Source organism: Lactuca virosa, chromosome 9 (assembly GCF_052849685.1).
Source record: "Lactuca virosa cultivar CGN04683 chromosome 9, Lactuca_virosa_CGN04683_v6, whole genome shotgun sequence".
NCBI classification, from domain to species: domain Eukaryota; kingdom Viridiplantae; phylum Streptophyta; class Magnoliopsida; order Asterales; family Asteraceae; genus Lactuca; species Lactuca virosa.
This window is the reverse complement of record NC_136434.1, coordinates 119,852,698-119,867,453: the sequence shown is the minus strand read 5'-3', so window position 1 is coordinate 119,867,453 and position 14,756 is coordinate 119,852,698. Positions and strand designations below refer to the sequence as shown.

General features: G+C 40.3%; 1 protein-coding gene across 4 annotated transcripts; it reads right to left on the bottom strand.

Moving 5' to 3' along the window:
* Window positions 1–9,388: 9,388 nt before the first annotated feature.
* On the bottom strand, window positions 9,389–14,477 carry LOC145136294 (TATA-binding protein-associated factor BTAF1-like). 4 transcript variants are annotated; one of them, XM_079070440.1, is made up of 14 exons: window positions 14,257–14,477; window positions 13,073–14,181; window positions 12,932–13,000; window positions 12,742–12,846; window positions 12,432–12,668; window positions 12,278–12,353; window positions 11,399–11,493; window positions 11,256–11,323; window positions 11,093–11,178; window positions 10,725–10,953; window positions 10,518–10,650; window positions 10,351–10,423; window positions 9,760–10,255; window positions 9,389–9,670 (listed from the first exon to the last, which is right to left on the bottom strand). In XM_079070440.1, the coding sequence occupies exons 2-7, from the start codon at window positions 13,844–13,846 to the stop codon at window positions 11,453–11,455; spliced, it is 1,302 nt and encodes a 433-aa protein (XP_078926566.1). In that variant the 5' UTR covers window positions 13,847–14,181; window positions 14,257–14,477; the 3' UTR covers window positions 9,389–9,670; window positions 9,760–10,255; window positions 10,351–10,423; window positions 10,518–10,650; window positions 10,725–10,953; window positions 11,093–11,178; window positions 11,256–11,323; window positions 11,399–11,452. The 4 variants fall into 4 exon arrangements, with proteins under 4 accessions (XP_078926566.1, XP_078926565.1, XP_078926563.1 ...); XM_079070439.1 differs by lacking the exons at window positions 9,389–9,670; window positions 9,760–10,255; window positions 10,351–10,423; ... (3 more) ...; window positions 11,256–11,323; window positions 11,399–11,493 and having other exon boundaries at window positions 12,047–12,353; window positions 13,073–13,862; window positions 13,977–14,181; XM_079070437.1 differs by lacking the exons at window positions 9,389–9,670; window positions 9,760–10,255; window positions 10,351–10,423; ... (3 more) ...; window positions 11,256–11,323; window positions 11,399–11,493 and having other exon boundaries at window positions 12,047–12,353.
* Window positions 14,478–14,756: the final 279 nt, after the last annotated feature.

Genomic DNA, 14,756 nt, shown 5'->3' with positions numbered 1-14,756 from the left:
CCTGAAGCTTGAAAATGGCAAAGAATCGGAAATCTGCGCGGGCCGCGTGGAACCCGCACGCTGGCCGCGTGTGCTGAACAGGGTTGGAGGTGATTCTTCTACGCGGGCAAGGAATGGGCCGCACAAGACCTTACGCGGGCCGCGTGGAATTTCACGCGGGCCGCGTGACTTCCTGCACTTCAAAATTTAAAATTTTTCTAAAAACTTGATTTTTGGCCAAAATGATTCCCGCAAAATCCCGGGTTTCAAAAACACAACAAAAGTTTGGACGAAAGGTGAGAATAAAGCTTGAAATTTTTCAAAAATGAGCATTTTCAAAATCATTTTATTCGCTTTATAAAAGACGAAAGCACAATGCTTCCCAAAAATGCCCTTCTTTAACGTCTTCGGCGAGACGCCTCCAAACTTCACTTTAACACTTTGGGGCGTCCAAATGGACGACATCTTGGACATTTGAATCAAAACCTTCATATAATGGCTTCAACCAATGTCCATTAACCTTGAAAACTTGCCATGTGTCAACATTTTTTAATTTCCACATCTCCATTGGGACTCTTTTCTTGTATTTGACTTTCTTTTTACGGAAAAACCATACCGGACTTAGACCTTTGATAATAGAAAGAATCCAACCATATTCTTTCTTGTACTTGTTTAGTAAGGTGACCAACTCTTCCATATTCGACATAGCGGTCGAGTTGGTGACCGGTTGGGTGTCTTCCTTCTCGGGATATGTATCATTTAAAGGGTTCGACAGATTTATCGTTTTCGGCTCTTGTGGTTTGTCTACCACTGGAGTTAGTTTATCAATGGTAGTGGGTGGCTCAAACTCTCTTTCGTTAACCCCCAACACGTCCTCTATAGTTTCATTGACATCTTTCTCAATTTCTTCTTCCTCCTTGACAGCCTCTTCCATTTCTACTCCTTCTTCCTCTTCTCCACATAACACTCTTGGGCCATCAAAACTTTTCTCATCTTTCAAAGGAATGGCACATGTGCTATGCCTTGGGCTCTCTTCAGACGGTAGTTTGTCTTGAGCTTCCATTATACTTATTGTTTGAGAAATTTGTGTTATTTGTTTCTCTAAGCTTTTGAGGCTAGCTTGGGTTGTTTCTTGGAAAATTTGGGTAGATGTGGCAATGCTCTTCACAATGTCCTCTAAGGACATGCTTGGAATTTCAGGTTGTTGAGGAGGTGGAGGATATGGATGTTGGAATTGTGGAGTTGGTTGGTGTTTTTCATTTCTCCAAGCTTGATATGGGCTTTGGTATTGGTTGTATCCCCAAGCTTGGTTGTTGTCCCACCATTGATCATGTTGAGGTTGATCATAAATCCATTGGTTTGACCAGTAGTAGCTTCCCTTCTCTTGCACTTCTTCCCATTCTCCTTGTGAATATGGACACATATCGGAATGATGTCCATTTTGGGCGCAATTATTGCAAAGAAGAGGCGAGGGTTGCACACTTTGGTCACTTTCAATCATCATAACTAACTGAGCTCAGAAAGTTTATCTTCAATGCAAGGAGTGTTCATTTCTGAACCATAAATTTTTTTTTCAATTTTTTTTAGTTTTAAACTAGAGTACCTGCACAATGAGATCTAGGCATAGAGAAACAAACTGATTAAATATAAACCAATCCCCGGCAACGGCGCCAAAATTTGGTGGTTGTCGAGGCCAACAAAATTAATAACCCTAATTATTACACACTAAAATAGTGTATAGTGGTAAAGGGATCGAATCCACGGGGATTGGTTCACTTTAATAACTCTATGAAAAATCTCTTTGTAAAAATACTTGGAAAATGACAATAAATTAAAACTGGGGGTTTTGGTGTTTTGAAATACTTGAAACAAACTAGAATTAACTAAGATTTAAATAGACAATTTCAACAAAAATAAGAGTTTGATGTAAAATCAATAAGAGAAGGATGGTTGACTTAAGGTTCCTCACTTTGACTTTTGATGAACATATCATTAGAATCAAATGGTGCAATACTTGTTTTAAACCCTTAATTTGGCTATAGTAATCCAAGGAGCTTGAGATTACCTAGACTTTTCTTAATTGTTGAAATGGTTAGAGAAGCTCATAACAATTTCCTTAGTTAAAGTCACTAATTCCATTAAGCATGTAATTAGTGAAAGTCAACTAGCATTAAGAACCAAAAAAGTCACCAAATCCAAGAGGGGTCAAATGCTTTCACCACCATGTTGGAGAAAATGTTTTTATGATTGTGTGAAGTAAAACTAACACAAGAATCACTTGTTGCTTGCTAATTTGAAGATCCTTTACTTAATCAAGAAATTAGCCAACTAATCACCACAAACACATTTAAACTCATGAATAAAAACATGCAAGTAATGATAAGATGTTAAAACACAAAACATTTTCATAAAGATTCAAACACAAATTCATGGATTCTTCAATATTCAACAAAAGTTCAAAGGATTCAACAAAAGTCAACCAAGATTAGTTTAGCCAAGCATGACTAAACTCAAGGAAACAAAGTTAGTTAAGATTGTACCAAACATTTAGCAAGAATTAAGAGATGAAATGGTGAAGTTCTTGAGGGTTCTTGGCCTTCAAAAATGCTCCAAACTCCAGAGAGAAAGTATCAAAATCGGACCTCCAAGATTATGCTAAAGAGGCACACCAACCTTCCCAATATAGAGCTCTAAGTAAAATCCCGAAATTGCCCTTGTCAGGAATCCACGCGGGCCGCGGGGAATCTTACGCGGGCCGCGTGACTTCGACGGAAATTTTTGGGCTTCTTCAAGTCTTGGGCCCCCACAGCTAATCCATTGGCCCAGTTCGAATCCAATCTGCTTCTAGCCCATTTCTCTTCAATATTTCTTCAATTTGAGCCCAATTTGTCTCTCCACATCACTCAAAACTTCCGCAAATTCCTAAACATCGATCTTGCACACTCAAGAATTCTCCCGTGGCTTTCAAATTTAAAGTTTAATTCTTCCAACCCTTCAAATAATTGACAATCCCACTCCATGCATCACCTCTATAGCCATCAAGCCTAAAATCCTCGTTGTCCTCCAAGTCCAATTGCTTTCCAAAAGATCCCGCTCCACTAGTCCCCTTAAAATCTGTAATTAAGCTCACAAAACTCGAAAGAACCCGAAAGTGGTCATAAAATAACAAAAAGGAAAATATGCATGGAAATTATCTAAATTGCGAATGAAATATGCTAAAATAAACTATAAAAAGAAGTAAATAAAATGAAGCTATCAAGCTACAACGGTTGTAACAGCGGGAGGGGGAGGAGCCGTTCGGGGCTTCCAGTATCGGGATTTCGACAATACGAAGCCCCCTACTTTTGATGGAGTTTAGGATCCGATTGTAGCTATGAGATGGTTGTCAGATGTGGAGGGATGTTTCTTCACATGTTCATGCCCTGCTGATTAGAGGGTGAGGTGTGCTCTGAACCCGTTGAGGCTCGGGGCGAAGGATTGGTGGAGGTTGACCACGGGATCGTATTCTGATGCGCAGAGAGCTGCGGTTACTTGGGACCAGTTCCGAGACATGTTCAGTACTCGTTATGTTCTGCGGGTTGAGAGAGAGAGAGGTTGGATCAGGAGTTCCTGGAGCTGAAGCAGGATTCAGAGTCGGTGACAGAGATCACCAGGATGTTTACTGAGAGGGCGATGTTTTGCCCGGAGTTTGCTTCGGAGCAGGCTCAGATGTCCCGATATCTGAGTATGCTCAAGAGGGATATCCGACAGTTTGTGTCCACGCAGAGGTGTAGTACCTTGTTGGAGTTGCAGGAGGCTGCTAGGCGGCGCGAGTTAGAGATTGAGCTCCAGTTGAGAGAGCAGAGGCAGGCCCCGGTTCAGTCGCAGCCTGCACCGAAACGGATGAGGCCCGCTGATTATCGACAGGGAGGTCAGAGGAGTCGCACTTGCGGGAAGTGCGGTAAAGTGCATGAGGGAAGTTGTCGTTCTTCTTCGGGGCGCCACAAGTGTGGCAAGGAGGGCCACATAGCCAGAGATTGTAGGCAGTCGACTCCAGCTGCAGGAGTCCGACTTTGTTATCATTGTGATCAGGTGGGCCATATGAAGGCCCAGTGTCCTATGCTGGCTGCCAGGTCAGTGCAGGCCCCAGCGCCAGCCACTTTGAGACTTACTGACGGGAGTCAGGGTCGAGCAGAGCCTCTGAAGGCTCCAGGGCGTGCTTATCAGCTTGTGACCGAGGAGATCAGGTCAGCGCCAGAGGTGTCAGCCGGTATGTTTTTCTGCTTTATCTCGTTTATGTTATGATTATGTGCTGTTGCTACTTGCATGAGATATAAAGTGTTGTATGTGTTAGAGAAGAGTTAGTATTGAGAGTTTTTAGAGAGATAGTATCCGGTGTAGAATTCGTGAGAAAGGAAGGTCATGATTCGGGGAATTGGAAACTTTCAGCAGGAACTTAGGTTCCTTGAAGTTCGGTGTATTAGTGGGGTTCGATTGAGCAGCATGTCAGCCTCGCCGCCTGTGTATAATAGCTAGTGCTCTAAGTGGGAGAATTGGAAATTCTCGGATGAGTTGCTGGGTGTAGAGTGTTACATGTCGCGATTTGAATGTTGATCATTGGAGTGGTGTAATGAGGCGGTTCAGTTGTAGTAAGGGCTTGACATGTATCATGGATCTTGGAGTAAGTAGGGAGGATGCTGCTATGTGATAGCGGCTGGTGGGGTTGTCCCCGAATGGTGGAAATGCTGAGGAAATGGGACAAGCTATGTATGGATTGCTGGTTATGCGATCAGTCTCTGGGTATGTATGCATGTTATGAGATAGCGGTGTACGCCGCTAAGGGGTGATGTATAGTGAGGTGCTGTCGTTGTGACAATGATTGGATGATATGTAGACATGATTTCAGTCTCCTTGGAAGAGGAGAAGGATAGTAATTCCAGATTGGAGATTTGGACAGAGGAAAGTGAGATGGTAGGTTGACAGACCCGGGAGTAGTCTGGACCGGTGATGAGGACTGTATAAGGATATTGCAGTTGGAGGGCGAGGACCTAGAGATCGTGATAAGGAGGTGTGAGTGGGTTACACTCAGTTGTGTCGAACCGAAGGGTTCGAGGGTGATGCAAGGACAAGGTCCTTGGGTCCCGAGCATGGTTGTAGGTTTGGGTCATGTATGTGGAGGTATTCCAATCTAGGGTATTCCATCATGAGGATGACCGGACCCTATGATTGATTGGACCTGGTGTGTTTGGTATTCCAACCCGCGGGTTGATTGGGCCAAACATACATGAGGATGCGTGGGTATACCATCCTGGGGATGACTGGACCCGTTATAGGCGTGCCTGGTATTCCAGCCTGAGGCTGATTGGGCCAGGTACGAGTGGTTACGCGATATGGTTGGTTGATGGGTTATGGAAGCTGAAGGATGCAGTATCCTGTCAGCGCGTAAGGGATAGAATCAGAAAAGGGAACAGGGTTCGTTCCAGGTTGCAAGTTATCAGGGTTATCGCCAATCTTGGGCGAAGGAAGATGGATTAGTGTCTTAGCAGAGCTCAGTGGGTGATTGTAGAATCTAGCATTTGCAGGGCGCGGAAGTGTGTCCCTGATATGAAGGGATAGTATCATCGGGTGATACGTGGTTGATATGTAGTACTATTGAGTTGAAAGGCCAATGATCGGCTTGGAATTGTGGCAAGGATGCCATGCGAGAAGAAGTCATTTTAAGAGAAATGCAGTAGTAGAGTTTGTAAGACCCGAAGTTAATTGAGTAATCGGAGTCTGCAGTGCTAAGGGGTTTGTTCTGAAGCGTATACTGCAGTAGGCTTCGAGGACGAAGCCTAATATAAGTGGGGGAGAGTTGTAACATCCCAAATTTCAGAAGTATCATCAAAGGGCTCAAAGTGTAATTGAAGGAAGGGACTCGACGAGTAGGCCTTCTTACTCGCCGAGTCGGAGCGGGTTTTGGGTCGCGGAATAAGTGGCCAACTCGTCGAGTCGGAGGCTGGGACTCGACGAGTTGGTGCTGAAGGAAGAAAACCCTAATCCCGGGGGTTGTGTCCTATATAAAGAATGTTATATCCCTTCCTCAGCCTCCTTACCACTCTTGAGAGCCTGTAAACCCTAGAAATCGAGTGAGCTTCCATTGATAGAGAGAATAGAGCTTGGATGAGGAAATCTTGAAAGAGACTTGAAGATCAAGAGGCTTTCTGCAAGGGAGTGGTGTAGATCCGGGATCTACTGCAGTTGGAGCATATCTTGGAGGTAATAATCTGTTGCTTGGGCTCTTTTGCATCTAGATCTATTATTGTTTGAGATTTGGGGCATTTTTGGTATGATTGAGAGTTATTTCGGGTTTGGAGGATAGATCTGAGGTTGCTACCTTAGATCTAGACTTGAGCTGGTCCAGAATGTCATAAAGTATCTGTCAATGAGTTGTTGGTGAAGCCCCTTTGTCATAAACCCTAGCCCTAGAGTGTTTTGGACCTATATCTCCTTGGTTTCACGTAAAGTTTGCCACTTTATGTAAGGGTTAGACTGTAGAAGAGTGGATCTATGGATTGGAGCCCCTGCATGGTTCGAAAAGCCATTGTATGGATTGAGAACTGGAGAGACTCGGCGAGTCACATGGGTGTACTCGACGAGTTGTATGAACATGTGCATGGACTCGACGAGTTGGAAGAACAACTCGGCGAGTCTGTTGAAGATTGCCTTGGACTCGGCGAGTATGTTCTTGGACTCGGCGAGTCTGGTTGTAGAACCCCAATCTCTTCTGGTTAAACCTCGAAGCAGTGAGTCGGGAGGTGACTCCGTGAGTTGAGCAGGATGGGACTCGGAGATCGTTGGACTCGACGAGTCTTGGGGTGACTCGGCGAGTTGAGTCGTGTTCTAAGAGTTTTTAGAGTATAAGGACTCGACGAGTCAACGGGTTGACTCGGCGAGTAGAGTCAGTCATGAAGTTTGACTTTGGCCTGGACTTTGACTTTGACCTTCATGGGTGTTATGGTAATTGGTTATTTATGTCAATGGCCCATTGGTGGAAATAAGTGTTGGGGTTTGGATCAGTGCTTCGGGAGTGTGCTTTCGTGGTTCGGTTCTTCGTTTCAGGTGAGTTATCCTCACTGTACTCAAGGGTCTAAGGCACCAAGGCCGACCCTTTTGAATTGTTGTTTAGAGCTTGTTATGTTTTGTGATGATATGCTTGCTAGTATCCTAGTAGACAGGATAATGATATGAGGATATGATTTGTTAGCTTAGTATCCTAGAGGATAGGATAGCTAAGTGATGGCTAGTTCTGTTGGATCAGCACCCTGGTAGTTGGGTAGTGGTTATGAGTATAGACCTGTAGTTGGTCTTGCCTTATGTACGCTGGTAGGAGGTTACCCGTGGGATATGCATGTTGAGCCGTAGCAGAGGGTATTCCATCCCGGTAGGATGATAGGGCCCTAGTACGTTGATTCTGTAGAATGTTATGTGGTTGCCTGTTATGTATGCATGTTGCTAGTAGAGGGGCATCCAACCCGATGGTTGTGGGCCAGGAGTATTCCATCAAGGTAGGATGATTGGACTCGTAGTAGGTTGGTATTCCAACCCGATGGTTGAGGGGCCTGGGGCATTCCATCCTGAGGGATGATTGGACCCATATTAGTAGTTATTGTATGTATAGGAAGTGGGGCATTCCAACTTGATGGTTGTGGGCCAGGAGTATTCCATCCCGGTAGGATGATTGGGCTCATAGTATGTTGGCATTCCAACCCGATGGTTGAGGGGCCTGGGGTATTCCATCTTGCGAGATGATTGGACCCATAATAGTTATTGTTGTACGTATAAGTGTATGGGCATTCCAACCCGATGGTTGTGGGCCGAGAGTATTCCATCCCGAAAGGATGATTGGGCTCGTAGTATGTTGTTCTTTGCTGTATGTATGTTTATGTGTGTATGGGTACTTTGGGGGAACTCACTAAGCTTTCGGGCTTACAGTTGCAGTTTATTGTTTCAGGTACTTCAGGAGATCGTGGCAAGGCGAAGGCGTGATCGTACCGCTCCTCATGTTTTATGATTTATGTGATGTGGTTCTGGGGATACTGTGATGTTTAAACTATTTTGAAAACAAGATGTATGAACTTAATGGTTTTGAAATGAAATAAAATGTTATAATTTGGTATGAATTTTATGGGTGTTACACAATCTTATGTATAAATAGGCAGTCGTTGTCTCAAAATGACTCACAATCACTCTCTTTACTACTTGTATTCTATAAATGCGATTATATACCACTTGTACTCATTCATTCATTTAATAAAATCATCAAAGGCAACCCGGATATTTCCGGATTCCGAGATTTTGTTCCGAAAATCTCATCAGAGATCAAAGGAAATGCTTGTAACTCTTGTGTCTTGCACTTTAGAATATTGAATAGGATTTTGAATACAATATCATGACTCTTACTAATTTGTTTGATCCTTGCCTTGCACATTTTTTACCAAAACAATTTGGCACCCACCATGGGACCATGGTGTTACATTTTCATCCAATCCTAATTCCCTTGTTCATCTCTCGAAGCCCTGTCTACTGTTCCTGCCACGTCCTCGACATCTATACATGTCATAGTTTTTTGGAACACCTCATGCATCTGTACCGTTGGCTACAAATCTTCGGACTAGGATTTCAGAATCCATCCCTAGATCCTCATTCTCCTTTACTGGGAATGTTGCCAGGCATCCTAACATAGGACCTCATAAACCAAATCCTGCTTTGATTTCAAATGATGATCTCTTTAGCACTCTAGGTCAACTGATGGAAGACATTAGGAAACAAAACGAGAGCAATCGAAATCTGTAAAGAGAGCCAGATCGGTTAAGGGCTGAAGTGAGGAATCCTAAAAGGAATGTCCCGACAGCCTATGCTCCTAGGATTACTCCTTTGGTCCCAAGAAACTTAAATTTCGACATGGGTGGATCTTCATTGAATCATAAGGAAGATTTGATCCCTACGGAAAGCATTGTAACAACAGACCATGTCACTCTTGCCACTCGATTCCAAACTCCAATACACTTGCACTACTAGAAAAACAGCCTTTTACGACGCTCAATGCGTGTCGTAAAACGCTCAGACGACGCGCAAATGCATGTCAAGGAATGCCCTGTCATAACGAGAGACGACACGCTTTTGCGCGTCGTCTATTTACGACGCGCATTTATGAAACGCATTTACGACGAGCAGTTATGACACGCAATGCGTATCAAGGAAGTCCTTGTCATAAAGGAAGACGACACGCGTGTTTATGACACACAATGCGTATCAAGGAAGCCCCTGTCATAAATGAAGATGACACGCATTTGCGTGTCATAAACTTCAGTAACCATTTTCGATATGCATTTACGACACGTCTTCACGATACTCATTTACGCATAATACAAAAATTTGTAAATAAATATATACCAAAACAATCAATTTCGTCCAATAACATCATGTCAAAAATTTGTAATACATTGATATTAAGGGGATCTAATTATACATTGTTATTAAGAGGTTTTCTCTAACTATATAACCTTATACTACATTGCTATTAAGAGACACCTTCTGCAATGTAATGCTATACAAACTAAGAGAATATACACAAAGATGATAAACATCAAATTCCAACTAAGTAGAGTTGCATCTTGCCTTTCATAATTCATTAAGACTAATGAACCCCTGCTCCGATAATTCTTGTGACCTGATCAAATAAAAGTCAAAAAATTAATATGCTAATATAATTATTAGAAGAATCAAACATGAAATGTTAGTTGTAAAAGACGAAATTACCCTTTTCTCCATCCAAAGAATGTGGGACCGCACTTGAGATATGGTATTTGATCCATATGGTGTTTCGGGTTCCATTAAAATATAAAGTATTTATCAAGTTTAATATTCAACCATTAAATGTAAGCTTGAAGCCTTCTAATAAGATGACAAAAGTGATCAACAGGATAAAAGAGATGATGGTCCGCTAGTTTGATTTTTTAGATTTTGGGTCCCGAAAGCATGACAAAACAACATTTTAAGGACCAATGATTAAAAATAAAACTGTTGGACCATACTTGTAAGAAACAGCAAACCAAAGGGACGAAAAATGTAATTAATTGAAAGATACAGAAAAAAACAAGACCTGAACATTGTGGCCACATTCTCTCATAACATTCAAACATTTCCTTCTTGTTAAAATTGTTTAAGCTGAATTTGCAAGGAAAGAAGGGATATAATCTTTCAGACTGTATCTTTGTCTCCAATACATAGCATCATAATCTTGGGTTAGGCTCTCCTATAGCAGCAGGGGTAAAATCGTACTTTTTAGCATGTGTAAAAATAAGATTGTATTTTTTGAAAAACTTTGTAGGAGGGGTAAAAAAATAGTACTTTTTAGAGAGATTTGTTCTCAGCAATGAAGAACTCATCATGAGGATCATCAATAACTCCTTCATACACTCATCTGCATATAGCCAATATATGGACAATATTGAGTTTTGGAAAATTGCAGAAAATAGCAACATACTTTCTATATTCGTAAAGGGGTAAAATAGTACCTTTTGGAGTATATAATTGGGCATTCTGACTTTACATATACCTTTCAAGTATGCCAAGATAAGCGGAATTTGCAAACTCTATCATCTTCTCAAGCAATGATCTCACCAAATAGTTAGCAGCCATTATCTTGGCCTGTTTAAATTTAAAATATATAAATAAATAAATAGCATATAAAATATTTTAGTTTAGTTTATTGACATACATACCTGACTTGTAGAAGGTTAAGAACTGCTGAACCCACAAAATTACTTGTTGATGCCTTTCTTATTAATGACATACCTTACGAAGAATAGATGCAGATTCCAAAAGATGTTGGACAGTATAGTCCTTACAGCTTAAAATTTGAAGCATAACTCTTCTGAATGCCATGAATGGTTCTAACAGGCTCATATGTAACTGTGCACGATTCAGAATGCAGCTCCATTTCGTATTCAGCTGCATAAAATAAACATCATAGTGAAATAAACTCACAATGGCTGACTTAGCGACAACAAGGTGGTCAATTGGAAGCCAATAAACCTAGGAAATATAATGAAATAATAGTAAATTATAAAATGGAGCATATATATCATACTTCATTTAATAAATGTTCATTTTATAAACAGATTGGTTCCTGTTCTTCAACCTCCCTCCCTTCCAGATGTTTCCGCTTCTTCATATCTAAAATTAATTATTATAAACTATTAATTAAATTCAACATCCCAAAAAAATAAAAAATAAATATTGGGGATTCATACCTTTGTCGAATTCGAAGATTCGTTCCAGATCGTGTGTGTTTATTTCATCCGAAACAGGACATGAACACCTGGTAAAAATAAAATATTATTTATTAGCATAAATAGTCTTTTGATTTGTAATAATATATTTATTGATTGATTACCTATCGGGATCCCAAACATTATCAGAGCAAGTCCATTTTGAAGGAAGAAGAACATCAGAAGGCATCTGTCACATTGATCCCATTGTTCTTGTGACCTGGAACCACAATAGGATAAGTTTAAGGGATGTTTGGCTTAGCTTTTCACAGCCCAAAAGTTCTTTTTGGAAAAATTACAAAAAGTCAGGATTTCTTGACTTTTCCAAAAAGTTCATTTTCCTTGTATAAAAACTCCAAAAGTAGCTTTTAAAACTAGTTTTGCAAAACATCTTTTGCTTTTTTTTTTTTTTTTTCTAAAAAGGACTTTTGGGCTGTGAAAAGCTAAGCCAAACACCCCCTAATTTTTCCCCAACATCAGAGGCTAAATTGATAAAATGATGAAAATACATTCAGCTTTTTTGTATTTTGCCCTTTTAATAGCTAAATGGATAAAATAATAAAAGTACAAGTGTTTTTCTTTATTTTGCCCTAGAAAAAAAGGGTTTATAGCAACCGACTATTTTGTATGTTCTTATTTAGCCACTTTAGTCATTTGGCGTCCACATGACGGTTCTTATTTAGTCACCTCAATCATTTTATTATTTATTTTTAATATTTACTACGTAATATTTAACAAATTATTATATATTATTTGAATGAAGAAAGCTCTCAGTGTAAAACTATAAATGAACATATTGATCTATTTTTGTCTTCTATACATGTTAAATCAAACAGAAGCACCACCGACGGTTGTGATTTTGGATGAAGCCCGATTTAAATGGTGGTGTTTAGTACAACTATAGTGATTAGTTTCCTTTTCTATTAAAATGACTAAATGAGTCAGTTGGTTGCTATATTATGGCATAAACCCTAGAAAAAAATGATAAAAATCAGGTGAAATACGCAGAAGTGAGTCTTGCATTTTTCCACCAATCACAAGCAATGGATGACTGCAGAGTTTCAGTAAAAACTGAAGAGCCTGCAACAAAGTATTTGTTTGTAATAAGATAATATATTCATGATGAACAGAGATGGACATACAATTATCAGGTTATACCTGGAAGACATGAGAAGATGTTTTGGATGCATCTTTTCCTTCACCTTCCCATGTTTCTGTTTCTGTTTCGTTTGATTGGACCATAGTGGAAATTTCATTTTTGACATGTGAACCTGAAAACTGTTCATAAAGTTTAAGTTGAACTGGACTCAAGTCACAGTATCTATCTTGAATTATTTTCTCTGGTAGATCTGTCAACACTTGATCTTTTGTGCGACACAAGAGGAAAGGCATCACCTACAATGTAAATTATTATTATTATTATTATGATTATGATCATGATATGCATTGGCAGATGAAGGAAAAATACCTGTTTGTGCAATGCTTCCATGGCAAGTACACCTACTTCAGCATCCTTGGCTGAACATTTAGAATCACGAGCTGCAGCTAGTGGTTTCCCATAAGTTGCTTGAAACTACAAAATCACCCATAATCAGTTGCATTGCATAACATATTATATTAGTGTAAATGATATAAAAACATAACATAATATATCATACCTGTCTCACTGTTCCAAGAAATCCAGGCATCAGAAAGTCAAAAATAGACCACAACTCCAACACATTATTCTGCATAAAACAAACCACAGTCAGAATAACTAAACTAATCAAATCTCCAAATCAATGAGAATATAAACAAACCTGAATTGGTGTTCCACTTAATATAAGCATGTGTTGTGCTTTGAGCTGTTTGACAGCACATGTGATTTTTGATTTTGCATTCTTAATTATATGCCCTTCATCCAAAACACAATAGTTCCAAAACATCTGTATCAAATGCTCAAAATCTTTACGAATCACATCATAAGAAGTTACAATGACATTGTAGTTTTGAAACTGTGAACGCAATGCAACACGTTCTTGTGAAGAACCAACGTATTGGAGTGAAGATATAACAGAGGCATCAATGAATTTTTCAATCTCATATACCCAATGTCCAACAAGGGTAGATGGGCAAATGATTAAAGATGGAGGGTCCTCACTGTTATTTGAAGTTCTTAGTTCCACAATATCAAATGCCATAATTGTTGATGCTTGTAGGGTTTTACCAAGCCCGATATCATCACATAAAATTCCATGAAGGTTAAACCTCTTTAAAAAGGCTAACCAGTTTATACCCTCTTGCTGATACCTTCTCAGGGTGACTTTCAACTCAGTAGGAACATTATAATCATCAATACGTGAGTTATCAACAAGTTGCTCCAAGAACTCAACATCATCACTACTTCTAGACAACAAGCACTCACTCAATCCAGGAGGAGGAGAGACACCCCTTGCAAGGGGCAAAAAAAGGACAAGGGAAGCAAAGCTGTGTGTGACACTTCTTCTAACAGAATGATCACAATCACTCATACACCTTAAAAGAGGGACAACTAACAGGTGAAAAGAAGTCTTACCCAGGAATATCATACGCATCGATTGAATCAGAAACCTGCCGTTTGATACACCATGTGCAATCCAAGCCACAATCTCTTAAGAAACATGGCGGATATAATACAAGAGAATTTAAATAGAAAGACGATGAAAAACGGAACAAATTACAAACCTGCTTTTTATAGATATTAAAGTAGATATTGAAAAGGTACCAAAGCCCAAACAATGATCCTAGCACAACTGTTTCAGCCAACTTCGACTTCCTCGCAGTCGCCGCCTCAACGCCTTCGACACTTTCAGGAACCGACGCATCTTTAACCTCGAAACCATCAGATTCACGCTTTCTAGGTTAAGAGAAACATCGAATTGAAGGCAATCTACGAGTAAGTCGATGATTGTTGTTGAGAAGTGTCGAGATAAAGATAAAGTAGGGCTTGTAAACCAAACCATACCTTAATCGTAGCTAGGGCTTGTAACGCTGAGTAGTTGTTGCAGTCTTCGGTGAGGTGAGGTGAGCCCGAGGTCGGCGGTAAAAAGAGATGAGACGAGGTCGCTGGTGGAAAGAGATGAGCTGAGGTCACCGGTGGAAAGAGATGAGCTGAGGTCGCCGACAGCAGGTGAGGTGAGGTAGCGAATGTTACAGAGAGCACTCCTTGAAAAAGCCTTAGATAATGGTCCCTGCAATTTTGTGATAAGAGAAATAGTCCGGACATACGCGTTCATTTTAAAAATTATAAAGGGACATGCTCACATGACACACTATTTTTAAAAGGTGCCCTCCGTGTTTTTTTTTTGTGTTGACACTAATTTTAGGGCACGAAAAAATGTGTGACCTAAATTCTTCAAATTTTAGAGGAGATGACATTATTTTTAGGACGTACACTTTTGCGTATCGCAAATCACTGCGTGTCATGGTTTGCGTGCCATTAAAGGCCTATATTCTAGTAGTGTT

What these genes read in the sequence shown, in the direction of transcription:
- LOC145136294 (XM_079070437.1), bottom strand. Translation starts at nt 13,846, where the DNA reads ATGCGTATGATATTCCTGGGTAAGACTTCTTTTCACCTGTTAGTTGTC. An exon ending in TTCTTGGAACAGTGAGACAG is followed by an intron (nt 12,847 to 12,931) that starts GTATGATATATT and finishes GTGATTTTGTAG; the next exon opens with TTTCAAGCAACTTATGGGAA. An exon ending in TGGAAGCATTGCACAAACAG is followed by an intron (nt 12,669 to 12,741) that starts GTATTTTTCCTT and finishes TTTACATTGTAG; the next exon opens with GTGATGCCTTTCCTCTTGTG.